Below are 18,304 nucleotides of genomic sequence, written 5' to 3' on the forward strand. Positions count from 1 at the left end.
GAATTTTTTTTATATCTCCCACATCTTTACCTAACTTTTAGAAGATCCAGAATACAATTATTTAACTTTGAGTGTTCCCATTTAATAATCCTGATGTTTTTGTCAATTCTAGGACAGTTTCCATGACTTTTTAAAAAATACTTATAGGTTGTATTTTCCTGCTTCTTTGAATAAATGGTAATCTTTGGCTGTTAGTGTGAAATCTACGTTGTTGGGTGTTGTATATTTTTTTATTCCTGTAAACATTTTCAATTTCTTTTAGGACATAAATTGAATTACTTAGAAAAAAATTAGACCTTGTTCTAATAATTTTGTTAGTCTGGACATAAGCAGCATGCTTTAGTTTAAAATTAATTATTCCCCACTATTGAGGCAAGACTTTCCCAGTGATTCTATTACCCCATAAATTATGAGATTTTCAGTATGCTTGGTACAAACAAGCATTATTTCTAGCCTGGTGTAATATGCTTTTTCTTCTAATTCTCTCATTTGATTCTGACCCCAGCCTCAGTTAGATTTGAAGTGGTTTACAAATTAAATGAAATACTAAAATAATGAGTAACATCAAGACTGTAAGAGAGCAAAAAGACTACTGAATAACTTGCATAATTCTGACAGAACCTTTTATATCTTAACTCAGAAGCTCCCTGTCAACAAAGCAAAATGAAAAAATGTTATGTTGCATAATTTTCACTATTAGAAGGAAACAATCATTAGTTTCCTTTTGAGAACCTAAGCGTTTTTATTATGGGAGCTTAAAGAAATTTTACATGGAACTAGTAGACATTGACCTCAATTCTATCTAAGATAATAGTCATATTACTGAATTTCATGTACCTTTCCCTATGGTGACAAATAGAAAACCAGTTTGAATATGCAAAACCGGTTTTCATATCCCTACATGGTACAAACAAGCATTATGTTATGTTATTTTGGATTAATTTCTTAAATACAAACAGACCTTAATTGTTGAAGTTTTGATGTATTACCTTCTTTTTTATGTATCTAAAAATATTTTTCCTGTCTTGTTTTAGTATCTGCTGACTTAAATACCTTTAATTGCTGTTTTATTACTATTAAACTCTAAGCTCCAAGAAAATAGATATCAATGTCACTTTGTTATTTATCTATCTTATCTATATATTTTATATAAGCTTTATGCCTCATTCAATAATAATACATTTTTCTAGTGAGCCAATTACTAATCTGTTATAATTTTTATATTACCTATTTTTAATTGTTGATTAAATATGCCAAGCATTTAACTCTCATCTGTTTTACTTTTGTAGTTGCTCTTTATTTGCTTCTGAATCTTGCTGAGGATACTCGAACAGAACTGAAGATGAGGAATAAGAATATAGTTCACATGTTGGTGAAGGCTCTTGATCGGGACAATTTTGAGCTGCTTATTCTAGTTGTGTCATTCTTAAAGAAACTGAGCATTTTTATGGAGAATAAAAATGATATGGTAACTTACAAAGCTCCTTCTTGAAATAGTTTATGTTAGCCATTTCAGTTAGGATATTTTGGTTAAAAAATAGACATTTTTGTGGGCTGAGGTTGTGGCTCAGTGATAGCGCATTTGTCTGGCATGTGTGAGGCACTAGGCTCGATTCTCAGCATCACGTATAAGTAAATGAATAAAATAAAGGTTCATCAACAACTTAAAAAATATTTTTAAAAATGTTTAAAAAAATAAATAAACAATATTTATTCAGAATTTCAGAATTACCTTAATAAGGGTAAAAATGCAATAGCAGTAACTCACTGAAATGCCTTCATATTCCAGATAATTAAAGCTTTCTGTTTAAAAATATTTTCTAATATATAGAATATATCTTGTCATATTAAATATAATATGTAGAAAGTAGTTTAAACTTAAAATTGTATTTCAGGTTCATCTAATCTTATTTTTCCTTAAATATTTTGCCTTCTGCATTTCTGATATTAGTATGTGGAATTACAGTTTAGCATAATCTCTTCTTTGTTAACCACCATTACAATTAGTAGCTACAACCTGTTGATTTTGCTTCTTAAGTATCTCTGGAAGCTATTCTTTCCTTATAGTTCCCTGTGCTATTGAATTCATTCCTCTTAATTCATTCCTCTTCATTTCTTGTTTGCATTATTACATTAGGCTTCTATTTGCCTTTTTGTATTGTGGTGTTATAATTGTCTTTATGAAATACAAGTTGAGCATGTATTATTTCTAATTCTGTATACATAATGTGTAAATATATAAAGGTAGATTTTTTTTTCTTTTTTTTTTTGGTTGTGTTGCTGGGGATTGAACCCACTTTCTTAATGCATGCCAGGCAAGAGGTCTATGTCTGAAATATATCCACAGCCCTATTGATAGAAAAAAATTCTTACCTGCTTTTTTCCCACAACATTAAAAAGTCATTGTTGACACTTATTATATTAAAATAGATTACACATTCACCATACATTGTTTTTAGATACTTAAGTTGTTTATAATTTTAGGCATTATAAATAACACTTCAATGTACATATTTGTATATACATTTCTTATCTATATTTCCGATTACTTTCTTAGAGTAGATAACTAGGAATGGCCTTAACTCCATTGAGGACCATTTTTAGAATTATGTGTCATTATGTGACTGGTAAAAGTCATTCTTCCTTCAAATAATCCATCTAAATATTTAGTATTTCTGCCTATTCTTTTTTCTTCTCTTAAAACAAAAAGAACTAGGAAATTGCTTTTGTTATATTAAGTGCCATGCCATGCTCATTGAAAGCCTGAGGCTGATTTATCAAATTCAATAAGTGCCTTGAATTGTGACTGTTGAATATATGAAATTTTATTTTACCTTGATGTATTGAATGTGTTTTTATCATTAATATATAATTCTTGTGATGAATTATATACTTTCTATTGTTTTGAGAATGTGTGTACCTAAAGAGATTAATCAAAAACATGTTTTTTGTTTTCACTGACCTCATATCAGAGAAGAATATGATGACATGTTGATAAATATACTTCTAAGTAGTTAGGTTTTGTGGCTTAGCAATTGCTTCCTCTCACTGTAAGTTGAAATGTATTCTTTCATTTGTGTATTTAGATTAATGTAGATTAATCTAAGTATTTAGATTAGTAGTTTCTCAAAATTCAAATTTCTTTACCATCAGCATGTGTCTGCTATGTGTATTAGATTTATATTAAATTATTGCACTTCTTTATTTTTTTTTAAAGAGAGAGAGAATTTTTTAATATTTATTTTTTAGTTTTCGGCGGATACAACATCTTTGTATGTGGTGCTGAGGATCGAACCCGGGCTGCATGCATGCCAGGCGAGCGTGCTACCTCTTGAGCCACATCCCCAGCCCAAGTATTGTACTTCTTAGCTCATTCTATCAAAAAAGATCTCAAGATGATTATTAAAATTATTTTCTAGTGAGGTTGGAAGATATAAATCATCTCATCAAACCTTATTTTATTTTATTTTTACTGAAGAGGAAAAACTGAGGTTTCAAACAGTTAATTATTCATCCAAAGTCAGGAGAAGTATTTGATAGCCAGATTTCTATTATGCATGGTATACGTTTCATTTTTATTATGCAAGAAAGGCATCTTATGGAAACAGGATTTTTAGGACTCAACTGCACCATACTCATGTGGCTAGATTTAGTGACTTTAGCCTCTGTTTTTGCAGATGAACTATCAGAAGATTAGAGGCAATAATTAATTTACTTAAGGAAACAAATTTCTAGATTCTCTGTTTCATATTCTTTTTTGCCTCCTGGGCAAATTTTTTAAAGTCTTCTTCTATGTTGTTTTTAAAGACATTTTTAGCAAGATTAATAATAAGCAATTTTTGAATGTTGGCTTCCTGAACGACTGAGAAGAGTACACTTAAAGGTGGAAGTCAACTTGCTGATAGATTATTGCTAAACTGTCACTTTGCATGGAACATTTTATAAAAATGTTAATTAACTATAAATTGTAGTTTTTAGGAATAGAATTGAAAGGGTATTGCATGTTGAGACAGTTGCTAAATTTAGCTCTTGAGTTTTTTTTCATCAACCAAAAAAGACATGTCTAGTAGGCTGTGTTAAATATAAGAGTTTTACCATCTTATTGACTAACAGCCCATGCTTTACATTCCATAGTATGCAGTGGAAATGAAAATTAATAAGAAACTCATCAGGATATTTTATTTTGTTTTGTTATACAGTACATACATATGCTATTGCTTTTTCAAAAGAAAATATTGCCTAATTAGTAACAGCTGGTGGCAATTTTATTTAAAAAAAAGAATGGGGGATAGCTGATCTATTTGTGAGGTTATATTATTTATTTAATTGAAGTGTTCTTTTTTCTTCTGATGTGAACAAATACTGACCTTGAATTTTAGAAATATATTTTAAAATAATTTTGGTTTATTTAAAACAATCTTTCAACTAGTAGTTTCAATTGAATTATCATATTTCTCTTTTTTCTCATATTTCTCTTTTTTCTGCCATGTCTTTCAGACCCATAAATCAGAAATATGAATCTTTCTTGATTCTGATACATCAGTACTCATATTCAATTAATTTCAAAGTTCTATCCATTCTACCTCTTAACTACAATGTAAATTCCAAAATAATGCACACACTAGTATTTTCTTAAGTTAGAATGTTTATATTGCTGTGGTGACATTATAACTAGTTTCTCCAATTGCATTCCTACTGCTAAATCCTAATGATACAATGATCTCCTTAAAATTCTTGCAGTTTTGAAATTCCTTTCTAGCTCCCTATAGCCTCTAGATTAAGATGAAAATTATTAAACAAAGTTTACAAGGTCTTTCATCACATGGAACTTTACAAATTCTCTCATTATTTTATTGCTCCCCAAAAACTTATTTTCTCAGTAACACAAACTCTCAAACAAGTCATGCTCTTTTTTACCTCTGTGTATTTATATATCAGGTTTGTGTTTTCTGAAGCATCTCTCTTATCTGTATGTCATTCTTTTTTTTAATTTGTTTTAATTAATTACACATGACAGTACAATAATCTTGACATCAGAATTATCATGTTTCTTATGTAATATTAATATAATTGTGTTTTTATAGTTTATTATTAGTGTAATATAACATAAAGGTAATAAATCAAATTGGAATATGATCTTAAAAAGAACAACAAGAGTGTATATATGCTGCTTAGTTCCTTATGTTCTTATTTTCTAAAAACTTTTGGGAATTTTTTCTATATTTTGGACATAAGTCTTTTATCAGTTACATGTTTTACAAGCCTTTCTTGTGGCATGTCTTTTCATTCTCCTGTGAATGTTTAATATTGGTGAAATCCAGCATTTTAAAAAACTTTTTAATGGGGGCTAGGGTTATAGCTCAGTGGTAGAGTACTCCCCTTACGCATGTGAGGCACTGGGTTCAATCCGTAGCACCACATACAAATTAAAAAAAATAAAATAAAGGTATTGCATACATGTACAACTAAAAGAAATATTTGAAAAAAACTTTTTAATTAGTTATGTTTTGCTGTATATCACTAAAACTTTTTTTTGATTACTGAAACTTTATATTTCAAATCAGGCAATGTGAAGCCTCCAACGTTATTCTTGTTCAGAATTATTCTGGCTATTCTATATTTTTTTCCTTTCCATTCCATTTTAAAAGAGCTTTTAGTTTCATTTTTTGTTTTTGGAAGGTTTTTGGTTTGGTTTGTACTCTAATGAAAAATATGGCTACAGGGTTACTGTGTGGTTTACATAGAAGTATGAAGGAAAAAGTCAGATGTTAGTTGTCAATTTAACAGTTTTTAAAAATTTTGTATTCATTCCTTGGCATGAAGTGAAAGGAGAAAAGTATAGTAAAAGCTCAATCACTAATGTGATTTTTATGAGGTAAGTGAAAGATTGCAATAAAGATATGGAAAGGACAGTATAAATAAATGTTTAGATCTCTAATAAAAGGAAAAGTAGAACAACATTATTCATAAATTCTTTTGTTATGATACAAAAATTTGAACTTATATAGAATTTCTTTCCTTTTTTACTCTTGCTTTGTAGTTAAAAGACATAAGATGTTTTTATAACCAAGTTTTTCTGATTATTACCTTAAAAAAAATCTAAGTTCAGGATTTCCATTACCAAATAAATAGTTGGTAATGCCCTCTGTAATTTTTCATTCTAATGCAAGATCTCTTGATACAATTTCATAATCTTGTAGAGCTAGGATCAGCAAATTCCTTTAAATAGTTACATGGTCAATATTTTAGGATTTGCAGATCCAAAGGTCTCTGCTATAGCTGCTCAACTCTGTTGTTAAGCATGAAAGCAACCATAAACAGTCTATAAACTAATGAACATGGCTCTGTTCCAATAAAACTTTATTTATGGAAATTTAAATTTTATATAATTTTCATGTGTCATGAAATGTTCTCAATTTTTTTTCTATTATTTAAAAAATTACCAGGCTGGATGTGTAACTCAGTGTAAAGAGCTTGCATGCATGAGGCTATGGGTTCAATCCTCAGTACCACAAAAATAAGTAAGGAAAATAAATGTAAAAACCAAAACCATTCTTAATCTCAGGTTGTGGGAAAACAGATGGCAGGCCAGATTAATTCCATTAGCTGTGGTCTGCTGATCCATTCCAAATTTTAGTTATTACTTGTAGCCTTGCTTCTTTTCTGAGTTTCTTAAGATTTCCAAATGTCCAATGAATATCTCCTCAAATTAAACATGTCAAAAATTAAAATAACTTTTTGTTCTCCTTGTCCTAGACTTGTTTTTGCATCTGTATTACTGACTCTGCAGAAAAGGATCCTGAGGCTTCTATTACTAATAAGACTACTTGCAAGGCTGGCCCTGGCTGATGTGGGGTACTTGGATTTCAGGAGTGTCCCCTGCCTAGGAAATAGTCTGACCATGTCATCCCTTTAGTTTGAGATCATGAGGAACTTTTGCTACTTACAGAATGGTGTGAAACCCCCAGCAGAGCATTGCAAGCCTCTATGATCCAAGATCTGTTTTTAAGCTTCTGCCAGTCCTCAATACATGCTTCATAACTGTGATTATGCCAAAGCACTTGCAACTCTCTAAACAAGTTCTTACACTAAATGTTTGTCCACTGGCTTTTTCTCAACCTGTATTGCCATTCTTCTCAACCAGAGAACAAACTCTGTCCCATTTTTTAAGACTTGTTCCAAATTTGAAGCCAAATTTTTTTCTTCTAGGTAGACTAGTAACTTCTTTCATGTTGCTTCTGGAGCACTTTATGCATTCAGTTTTTATCACACTGCATCTTCATTGTTTGTTCTATTTGCCTACTCTTTAGATCAAGGAATCCTTGAAGGCCAAGATGAGGTCTTGTTTGATCTGGTACAGGGCCTGGTACATAATGGGTGGTGTTCAGTTAGGCAGTGTTTTCAATCCATCAATTAATGCAGTCAAATGAGGGAAAGAAGGGATGATGTAGGACTCTAAATTTTCTCTTTAAACATTTGATATCAGGAAAGTTTATAGATTGAAATGAAAATATAAGATTAATACATACCTATTTTTTAAATAGAGATATGTTAGGTTAAACCCCAAAATAATTATTTGTAATCTTTTTCATCCTATTTTGCAATAGACCCTCATTGCATATTATTTTACTCAGGTGGAAATGGATATTGTTGAAAAACTTGTAAAAATGATACCTTGTGAACACGAAGATCTCCTGAATATCACCCTCCGACTTTTACTAAACCTGTCCTTTGACACAGGACTGAGGAATAAGATGGTACAAGTTGGACTTCTTCCAAAACTCACTGCACTCCTAGGTATGCTTTTTAAGAATTAATGACTACTTCTTAGGATTCCCAACATCATTGGAAAATTGAGTTCTATGTAGAAAAGCCTCTGAACAGCAAGATTTCTGTATATGTTTCTTTGATTAGAAACTGAATTAAAAAATAAGTAGAATAAATGAAAAATTATCTGTGCCAGAATTTCTGTGATATTGTGGAATGAAATGAAATAGGAACTTTTGACTCTTTTGTTTCATTAGCCCATATTGAACCAAAATGAAAGTGTATTATTAGTGCTACCAGGGAAACAAAAGGGAAAATAGATTTTTCTCTTCAGGATGTCTTAAAAAGCAGATATCAATTAAATTCTTATTTTCTGCTATATTTTTCAGATACTACTTGCAAACATACACATTTACAGAAATTCTTTGCCATTAAGTTAAGAGGTATTTTTGTATAGCGTGAATTAGAAAAATGTTGTGTTGGAGGATTCATTTATTTTGAATATTTAACTTAAGTACTTAAGTTATTCTGTTTTAGCTGCTAACAAGATATCTTGAATAAGGATGGGTTCAAGACTTAATGCTTTGCTCTTAACATAAGGTTAGCCTTAGCAGAGCATTAAAACACTTTTACAATCTACCTACAGCCGTCTTCGGAGGCTTCTGCTACTCTCTGCCTTTATATTATGGTCATACGGAGGCACTTAAAGAGTTCTCAGACAAGCTTTGCTATACCTAAGTGGTTGTCCATTTGCTTTTTCCTCTTTCTGCAAATGCCATTGTCTTTCTTAACCAGAAAGCAAATAATTCTAACTTGTCTTTTAGCATTTCATCCATACATTCAATATATTCAACATTTCACCCATGTGTTCTCCATATATTCAAGCATTGCAAAGAATGTTATACATTTTGGAACATAATCTGTTGAGGACCACTTTCAAAAATTGCCTCTGAGGGAGTCAAGGCAATATAGATATCTGGGGAAAGGAGTTTTAAAAGTAAATTTGATTGGCCTTGAATTGAATTCTTATGACAATTTATCATAAATCTGACCATTTAGTCAGCTTTTTTGCTGTTGTGACTACAAGTTCTGACTCTAACAATTGCAGAAGAGGAAAAGTTAATTTGAGGTCTTAGCCCAACAACTGGCTCTATTCCTCAGGCCTTGAGGTAAGACAGAACATCATGGCAGAGGGAAGCAGCTCATGTGATGATCAGACAGCAGAGAAAGAGAGACTCCACTCACCAGATACGAAATGTATATCTCGAAGGCATGCGCTCAATGATCCACCTCATCCAGCCACACCCTACCTTTAGTGTCCACTCAGTTACATCATGGGATCATTTCACTGATTGGATTAAGGCTCTAGTAACTCAGTCATTTCTCCTCTAAACTTTTTTGTATTGTCTCACACATGAGCTTTTCGGGGGTACCTCATACCCAGACTATAACACTGACATAACTATGTACCAAATATTAGATCAGATTCACAGTCTATGCAAATGAATAAGTTATGGTCATTGTCCCGAAAGAATTCATACTCTATTATAGTTTATTCAATATCTAGTCTTCTACTTTTATGAAACATTTGCTTTATAACATATGATAAAACAAATGATTTAAGAAAGATTTTTGGGAAATTACTCACATGATACTCATTTCATAATTTGTTAAACAGGTAGTAAATTTGGGGATATAAGATATAATGTCCAATATTCTTTCTTTTAGAGCTCAATTTCCGGAGTCATACTCATATTAGAATTGTAACTAATTACTTCTAACCATGTGACCTTGGGAAAGTTTGCCAAACTATTTGTGACTTGGTTTTTCATTCCTAAAATAGGGATAATAATTATATAAAACTTAGAGTTCTTTAGTTTAAATGAGCTATTGCATGCAGAGCGCTTATGACCTGACTTACAGTATTTCCTAATAAGTGTTAGATGCTATTGTCATTTTTCTTATCAACATCATCATTATCATTATTTGATATTGAAGCAGGCATTCTATAAATGTTGCTCATTAATCTTTTTATATATATGACATAGGAATGCATTACAATTCTTATTATACATATAGAACACAATTTTTCATATCTCATGTCTTCATACATATATTTTGGATAATAATGGTCATCACATTCTACCATCATTTATAAGCCCATGCTCATTCATCTTTCTATGAGTACAAATACCCTTCTGATAAGATAGTAAACCTTAGTTGATAAATAAGGAAGCTTTATTTGTACTTTCCTGTGTGCACATTCAATTTAATTTAGTAAAATGTTGATAACCTACCATGGCAAATACAGTGCTAAGCACCATAAATGTTTTTCAACCTGTAGATAACTGGAATTCTTATGGAAGAAAATTCATGTATGGGTGTGCCATATAAGGTGCCATCTGAAATGTATACCAAAAAATTAGTCGTTTTAATAGGGTGATATTTACAAAATAATGAGAGACTTTAGAAAATATTTCAAGTAAATCAATCAACATTACCTAAGGCATAATTAAAACTAAGTCATTATGACTTAGTCAGTATGACTTAAGTTGCCATTTCAACTTTAGCATAGAATATGACAGTAAAAAGTGAGAGATAGACTTGAAATGGGTTTATGCTCATAATCATGTGAGATTATATAAAGTTTCAAGCATTGCTTAAAAGTTATACTTAATATAACTGATGGTGGGCATCATCACAGGTAGGTTTTAATCAGAACTGAGTCTAGAAAATTAGTCTGAAATTCTGTGGGGTGGACTAGAACTAGAGTCTGAAAAAGATCAATAGCATGCTGTAGTAAACAAGACAAGAAGCAAAAAAAAAAAAAAACAAAAAAAAACCTCAATTAGAGCAGAGGCAGTATTGTCAAGTGTGAAGTAAAAGGAAAAGGCAGAAGAGAGAGATATGGCAGGGAGAATGCCATAGGTAATGTTTAGATGTAGGAATGATGGAAAAAGACATCATAAAATCAACAACTATTAGAACACTAGCCAGGAACAGATATGCAAAAGTATGAAGGAGGTGGTTTGAGCAAGACAGTAATAAATTTAATGTGAGACATGTTAGAGACATCTGAGACAAAGGTGTTCAGTGGACAGATAGAAGCATGAGTTTAGAACTCAGGAGTTTTTCTTAACCTTTACCTCTTAAAATATTGTCAAATAAGCAAATAAAAGTTGAAAAAATGCTTATCTTTCAACAAATACATAAAATACAGCAAGTTTAATCTGTTACTAAAAAGTGATAATCTTGTATTCTTCAAGTAGTAGGGAAATGAGGAAGCTTTGAGTGAGTACATCTGAAAACCTTTACCTCTTTTGGAGTCACTTTTTTTTTTTTTTTACAGTGTTTCTTCATCATTTTCTTTGGAATATTTTGGATTCCTAGGGCACCAGCTCTTATATCCTGGGGAGAGTGAAAAGTTGGTATTGTTCTAACCCTTCATGACCTAACTAGAGATGGATGATTTTAAAAGTTTTCATCTCTTTCTTAGGCTGATTTATAAAAACTGAAAGCAAAATTATTGGGAGACATTTTAAGGTTAGCTTTAAATAAATTCTTGATTTATTTGTCTTTGGTAAGTAAAATAGACAAATGGCCAAATAACAGTACACATATGAACACCCATGAAAAATTTCTAGAAAACTGAAAAAAAAAAAACAAAACGTTGTGACTTGAATAATTATTAAAAGAAAAGAGGAAGTTGATTTCAGCTCAGCCCTTTTGTTATGTGAGTAACTAGTATTCACCATGAACTCCTGACAACTTTGAACCTACTTGAAAACTAGAAGGTAGGTTTCACACTCACTCCTGTATCATGCTCACTTCTTTTCCATCTCATTCTTGCTCACAAGTCATCAGATTTCAACTTTGGGTAAGCTCTTTCAAATGTTCATGTCTTTTACTTTAGCTTTTGAAAAAAGATATACTATAGAACTACACCTTCAACTTCTGTAAAATAATTGAAAGTGTCTACATGTTTGCATATATAATTATACTTCATAATAACTGTAAGTTTATATCTGCTTGTTTTATATTCTTTTAATGACTATAATAGAATTATTGTTTTCTACTTGTTTCCATGTAAATCATTGGTTAAATAAGCTTTGTCATTCCTTTATAAGATGAACTATGGGAGGGTGAAATTTGCTCATTTTCAGTAACTGATTCAGTATGAACTTTTGGAACGTAACCATTTTTGTAAATTTAACAGATGTGTTTTATCTTGTCCCTAAAACAATCCTTTTACTCATTATTTCCCAGAAAAATATCTATTAAATGTGTTAGAGGATGAGGCTATGATTATTAATAGGTAACACTAATATCACAGTAACAGTACAGTAAACAATTATATCTTGCTTATATTTTGTCCATTCTGGATGACGGCAGAGTGCTAGTCCATGACATCTGTCAAAGACCTAGGATAATAGAGGTTGGCCACCATGGCACTTGGTATTAGCTTTTTCATCACTGTGACCAAAATACCTGACAAGAACAACTTAGAGGAGGAAAGTTCATTTTGGGCTCATGGTTTTGGAGGTTCAGTCCATGGTCAGCCAACTCCATCATCTGGATCTGAGATGAGTGAATACATCCTGGAAAAAAGATGTTGTGGTGGAAAGCTGCTCCGATTATGGCAGCCAGTAAGCACAGAGAGAGAGAGAAGCCAGGAACAAAATGTAACCCCGAAGGGCATACCCTCAATGACCTACTTCTCTAGCCACTCCCCACCTCCTACAGTTACCATTCGGTAATCCATCCAAATTATTAATCCATCAAGTGGATTAATTCCCTGATTAAGTCACATCTCTCATGATGGAATCACTTCGCTTCTGAATATTCCTACATTGTCTCACACATGAGCTTTTGTGAGGAGGACTCATATCCAAACCATAACTTCTGGGAAAGGGAAAAGAGGTAATATGGAGAATTGCACACTCTTCTTATAGACTTCAACTTAGAAGTGACAACATTTTTACTTACATTCTGTTGATAAAAGCAAATCATATGGCCATGCTTGACTTCAAGGGAGTGGGCATTTATCCTGAAGGAATAGAACTGAAGCATTGATGAGCAAGTAGCCAAATGATCCTGAAAATTATTTTTCAATTTATCTGAATTCAGCTGGGTTTTTAGGATTACCAGAATCTCTTAAACAGTACATCCTGAGACATTACAGCAAATAAATCCTAATGCATATGGTTCATCTAGTAACCGTGGTAGCACAGAGCATATCGATTAGAGATAGGATTGTAGAGTCAGACTGTGTGACTTTGAATATTGGCTTCAGATACCAGCTATACGATATCATGCAATTACTTAATATATGTCAGTTTTCTTATGTCCGGTAAATGGATAATAATGATACATATAAATAGGGAAGAATGCAGAAAATGTGAGGGAATTATAAATATGTGAAATTATTGTCAACATACATAAATACAAAAAATAGACATTCAGAAATGGACATCTTTTTTGATAAGTTTTCAGAAAACTCATAAGGTCGAGTTTCCTTTCCATTTGAGTGTGCATATGTATGTCTTCAATTTCTTTTGTGAATGTTGTATTTTATTGTGGAGGTTTACTTCTTTGGTTGAATTTATTCCTGGTTTTGATCTTTTGTTTTGTAGCTATTATAAATGGTATTGCTTTCTGACTTTCTATTTTACCTTTTTCCCTTTTAGTACATAGGAGTGCTAGTAATTTTTGCATGTTGATATTGTATCCTGAAACTTTGTTGAATTTATTAATTCTTATAGTTTCGGGAGGAGTCTTTGGAGTGTTATTTATATAAGATCATGCCATCTGCAAGTGATAGCAACTTGCTTTCCTCATTTCCAACTTGGATGCCCTTTATTTCATTATCTTACATAATTGCTCTAGCTAGAACTTCTAGTACTGTGTTGAATAAAAGTGGTGAAAGTGGGCATCCTTGACTCGTTCCAGATTTAACAGCTTTTAGTTTTCCTCCATTCAGAATGATGTTAGCTTTGGTCTTTTTATATATGGCCATTATTACATTGAGGTGCAGTCCTAATTTGTTCAGAGTTTCTACCATGAAGGTATGTTGTATTCTATCAAATGTTTTACTTGTGTCTGTAACAATCATATGGGGTTTCATTCTATGGATGGAGTATCATGTTTATTGATTTGCACATGTTGGACTATACTTGAATTTCTAGGATGAATCCCACATAATCATGGTGAATAGTCTGTATAATGTGCTATTGGACTTGGTTTGCTAGTTGAGGATTTTTTCATCTACTTTCATCAAGGACATTGGCCAGTAGTTTTCTTTCTTTTCTTTCTTCTTTTTGTTGTTGTGGTGTCTTTCTGAGGTTTTGGCCTCATAGAATGAGTTTTGAAGAATTGTCTTTTTTTTCGCTTTTTTGGAATAATTTGAGAAGAATTTATGTCCTTTAAATATTGGGTAGAGTCAGACATGGTGGTGCATGCCTGTAATCCCAGCAATTTGGGAGGCTGAGGCAGGAAAATTGCCAGTCCAAGTCCAGCCTCAGCAACTTAATGAGACCCTGTCAATAAATAAATAAATAAGGGCTAGGGATGTGGCTCAGTGGCAGAGAGTCACTGGGTCCAATGCTAGTACCACCAAAAAATAAATAAATAAATAAAATAGTTAGTAGAATTCAGCAGTGAGGCCATGTGGCCCTAGGGTTTTCTTTGGTGGGAGTCCTTTTATTACTGCTTCAATCTCATTATCTGTTATTGATCTGTTCAGATTTTCTGTACCATCCCATGTTTTCTAATTCATTGGTGACTCTCCCTTTAAATTTGAAGTATTCTCTGTGTCATTTCTTATAGGACCGGTCTGGTGGAGATGCACTCTCAGCTTTTGTTTATTGGGGAATATCTTTCCTCATTTGTTTCTGAAAGATTTTCTGGCTATAGTATTCTTAGCTGGCAGTATTTTGTTTTTGTTTTCCTCTCATACTTTGAAACTCTTATCCCACTCTTCCTGGTCTGTAAGATTTCTGCTGAAAAGTCTGTTATCAGGTGAATTGGGACACCCTTATGTGGTTTCTTTTTGTGTTGCTTTAAGAATCCCCTCTTTGGGGCTAGGGCTATAGCTCAGTGGTAGAGAGTTTGCCTAGTATATGTGAGGAAGTGGATTTGATCCTTAGCGCCATAAATAAATAGATAGATAGATAGATAGATAGATAGATAGATAGATAGATAAATGTATTGTGTCCACCTACAACTAAAAAATGTTTTAAAAAATATATGTACACAGCAATCAGGTTTTTGTTTGTTTGTTTATTTGTTTTTTAAGAATCCTCTCTTTGTATTTAACTTAAGAGCTTGATTATATGTTTTTGTGTGTGTGTGTTTTGGTGGTGGTTTTGTTTTGGTACTGGAGTTACATGCCCACCCCTTTTTTATTTTTTATTTTGAGACAGGATCTTGCTAAGTTGCTTAAGCCCTTGCTAACTTGCTAAGACGGGCCTTGATGAAATCCTTCTGCGTCTGCCTCCTGAATCAATGGGATTATAGGCATATGCCACCATACCTGGCTTGATTATGTTTTTAGGGCATATTTTGTTGAAATAAATCTTGACTAGTGACCTTTGACTTTCCTGTATCCGAATATTTGTATCCTTTTCTAAGATTGGGAGATTTTCTGTTACTATCTCTTTGAATAACATTTCTCACCTTTTGGTATTCCCAAGTCCCTCTTGAATCCAATAGCTCCAATATTTGCTCCTTTCATGCCATTGCAAAGTTCTTATAGACCTGCTTCTTTTCAGTGTGTTCTCTTTTTCCTCCCCCGTGTATTTTCAAATAGTCTGTCTTCTAACTCTACTGATTCTTTATTCTTTTTCATCTATTTTGCTGTTATCACATTTTTAATCTCATTTAGCAAACTTTTCAGCTCAAGGATTTTGGTTGGTTTTTTTATGATCTACTTAAACATCTCAAGTTTCTCCAATAAAACACTGAATTGTTTCTCAATTTTTTTTAAATTGCCTTGAGTTTTTCAAAATTCTGTTTGAGAGTTCATGAGTAGATAGCTCAGTTTCTGATACCTTATTTTATCCCTTAGGTGAGGACACGGTTCTCTGAAAGCTTTTGAGGCTTGTTGTCATGCAGTGGCATCTGCACGTTCAAGTATTAGGTATTCTGGACTTGGTAATCTGTCTTTTTTTTGTTCTTGTCATTCCTGGAATTCTGAGATGTTCTCTGAACCAGTGGTCATGCTATGTTTCACCACTAGATGGCACCATAAGTCCATGTTTTCCATTAGTCCATTATTAGTGTATTGCCATCCTTTCAGCTCTAGGGGAAGCTCAAGCTCAAGTTTATCCCAAATCTAAAGTTGATGCATTGTTCAGGATAAAAAGTGCCTAAAAAGGATAATTCATCCCTTCATGTCTCAGCTTGGGTCCAAGGTGGGCCCGGTTTTATTTTTTATGTATTTTGACACAGTTTGTTACATCTGATAACTTTATGTTATCATCTGAAAGATCTATCATGTCCAGTATTTTTAGCAAATGTGAGTGTAGGCAAATCAAGTTAGACTTAGGAAGCTTGACTTTACTTACATAATTGTTAGAGTCTGTTCAGATTTTTTAAGGTGTTAACTCTTTAAAAAGTAAAGTTTTGTTTTTCTCATCTAAGAATCAGATTATCAAAAAAAATTCCCTTATAAAAATATTTAAACCATTTGACGTTCATGTGTTTCAAGAGAGGTTCCTTATGTCAGAGTATCCTAGGGCAGGAGATGGCAAGGAAATTCCTGTCACAGTGTATTCTTATTACCCTGGAGTGTGTACTGATTATGTTTAAAATATAACTTGAAAACCTACATTTTCTTAGTTTTTTGTCTGATGTGCTAGACAGATGTTTTGTTAAAGCTCTGAATTGCTTTGTTCTGGATGTTTCATGAGCTGAAGGTTGATCGACACACTTGGGATCGTTAAGGTTTAGATGTGAGGTGTCCTGTAAAAGCTCACATGTGAGGCAAAGAAAGAAGGTTCCCAGGAGAAATGAGAGTCTTAACCCAATCAGTGATTTAGTCTCCAGATAGGGATTAACTGAGTAGGAACTGAAGTGGTAGGTGTGGCTGGAGGAGGTGGGAATTGGGGCATGGCTTTGGGTATGTATGTATTTGTATCTGGCAAATGGAGACCTTGCTCTCCACTCTGATAGCCATGCGAGCTGCTTCCCTCTGACACACTCTTCGGCCATGGTGTTCAGCCTCACTTTCGCCCTGAGGAATGGCGCTAGCCCTAAATAAACCTTCAGCCCCTAAATAAACCTTTCCTCCTCTACAGTTGTTCTGGTTGGGTCCTTTTAGTTAACAGCAGTAAAGAAGCTGACTAAAACAGGGATAATGTTAGTACAGAAGCAAGCAAAAATGCCCAATTGAAATGTGTTCTTTTGAAGGACCTAGTTCATCATGACATTGGTTCTTATATAAAGCTTCAACATCATATAATGGCAGAGGCAGTGTTTTACAGAGTGCTGCATACTTAATAAACTGACACATTTCATTGCTATGCTATTTTCTGACAATTATGGGTTTATTTACACTGGATTTTTTATGAACAATATTGATACTCATTTTAAATTGAGTAATGTTGAGTTTTCACATCAACTTTTAAAATATTAACTTGGTTTTCAAAGAAAGTTAAATTCAAAGAAATAAGACTTTTAAAATACACAAGTCTCATCCTACATATTTGAATATTTACATTAGTTAAAACAAAAATGGAATAGGTACCACCAACCTAATGGTTTAGGGGATTAAGTAGCTACCTATGAATTACAGGGACTCATTGCTTTCCACAATTTTTCTACTCTCTGTAAGTCTTCCCTGTTAGGTAACTATATAGGGATTTAGTTGGTTAGAGCTTCAATTTAAAACTTTTGGTTTCAAAACCCCTTTATAGTCTTAAAATTGATTGAAGACCTCAAAGAACTTTTATTTCTGGGACTTATATTTATGTATATTTTGTTAACATTTAATATTTTATAAAAAAATAACTTTTCAAAAACAATAGTGAGAAGGGTGGCACCACTTCACACTCTGAAAATCTCTTAAAAATCAGTCAAGCTTATTAGACAATAGCTGGTGTGTGTTGTGCAACCCCTGGATAACTCAGTTGTATGCTTAGGAGAGATTGAAAGTTAAAAAACAGGAAAATATTTGAAATTAAAAATTAGGAAAATATTGTATCAGTATTGTTCTAAAAATGTTGTGATTTTTGTAGCCCCCATTCCTGGATCCTAGGACCATACTTGGAAAGCCAGTGCATTAGCACATTCCTTTAAAGCTTTTAATGCCTATTAAATTCAAATACTCCTGGTAATAGTATTAACAACTCAACATCCAGCTAGAAGACATGTTTGGCTTGGCTAAAGTATACTTTTTAGTTTTATATCTAAAAAATATGTCTAGGCAGGACTAAACCCTCCCATTCCCCCAGGATAACCCTCCTTCTCTTATTTTAGACATTTAGTTATATTACCTGTCTTGCACTGTCAGCATATGAGTGTTAATAAGCCACTTGCA

General features: G+C 32.7%; 1 protein-coding gene across 4 annotated transcripts in view; it reads left to right on the plus strand.

Moving 5' to 3' along the window:
• Kifap3 (kinesin associated protein 3) overlaps positions 1–18,304 on the plus strand; it is a 139,674-nt gene that overhangs the window by 42,702 nt on the left and 78,668 nt on the right. For 3 of the 4 annotated variants that reach the window (XM_076872968.1, XM_076872967.1, XM_076872970.1), the window contains exons 9-10: positions 1,290–1,468; positions 7,635–7,797. The exons of the other annotated variant lie outside the window; for it this stretch is intronic. In XM_076872968.1, the coding sequence (XP_076729083.1) occupies positions 1,290–1,468; positions 7,635–7,797 (342 nt within the window). The remainder of the gene's footprint in view (positions 1–1,289; positions 1,469–7,634; positions 7,798–18,304) is intronic. 4 annotated transcript variants of the gene reach the window in all.

This window comes from Callospermophilus lateralis, chromosome 13 (assembly GCF_048772815.1).
Source record: "Callospermophilus lateralis isolate mCalLat2 chromosome 13, mCalLat2.hap1, whole genome shotgun sequence".
Lineage (NCBI taxonomy): Eukaryota > Metazoa > Chordata > Mammalia > Rodentia > Sciuridae > Callospermophilus > Callospermophilus lateralis.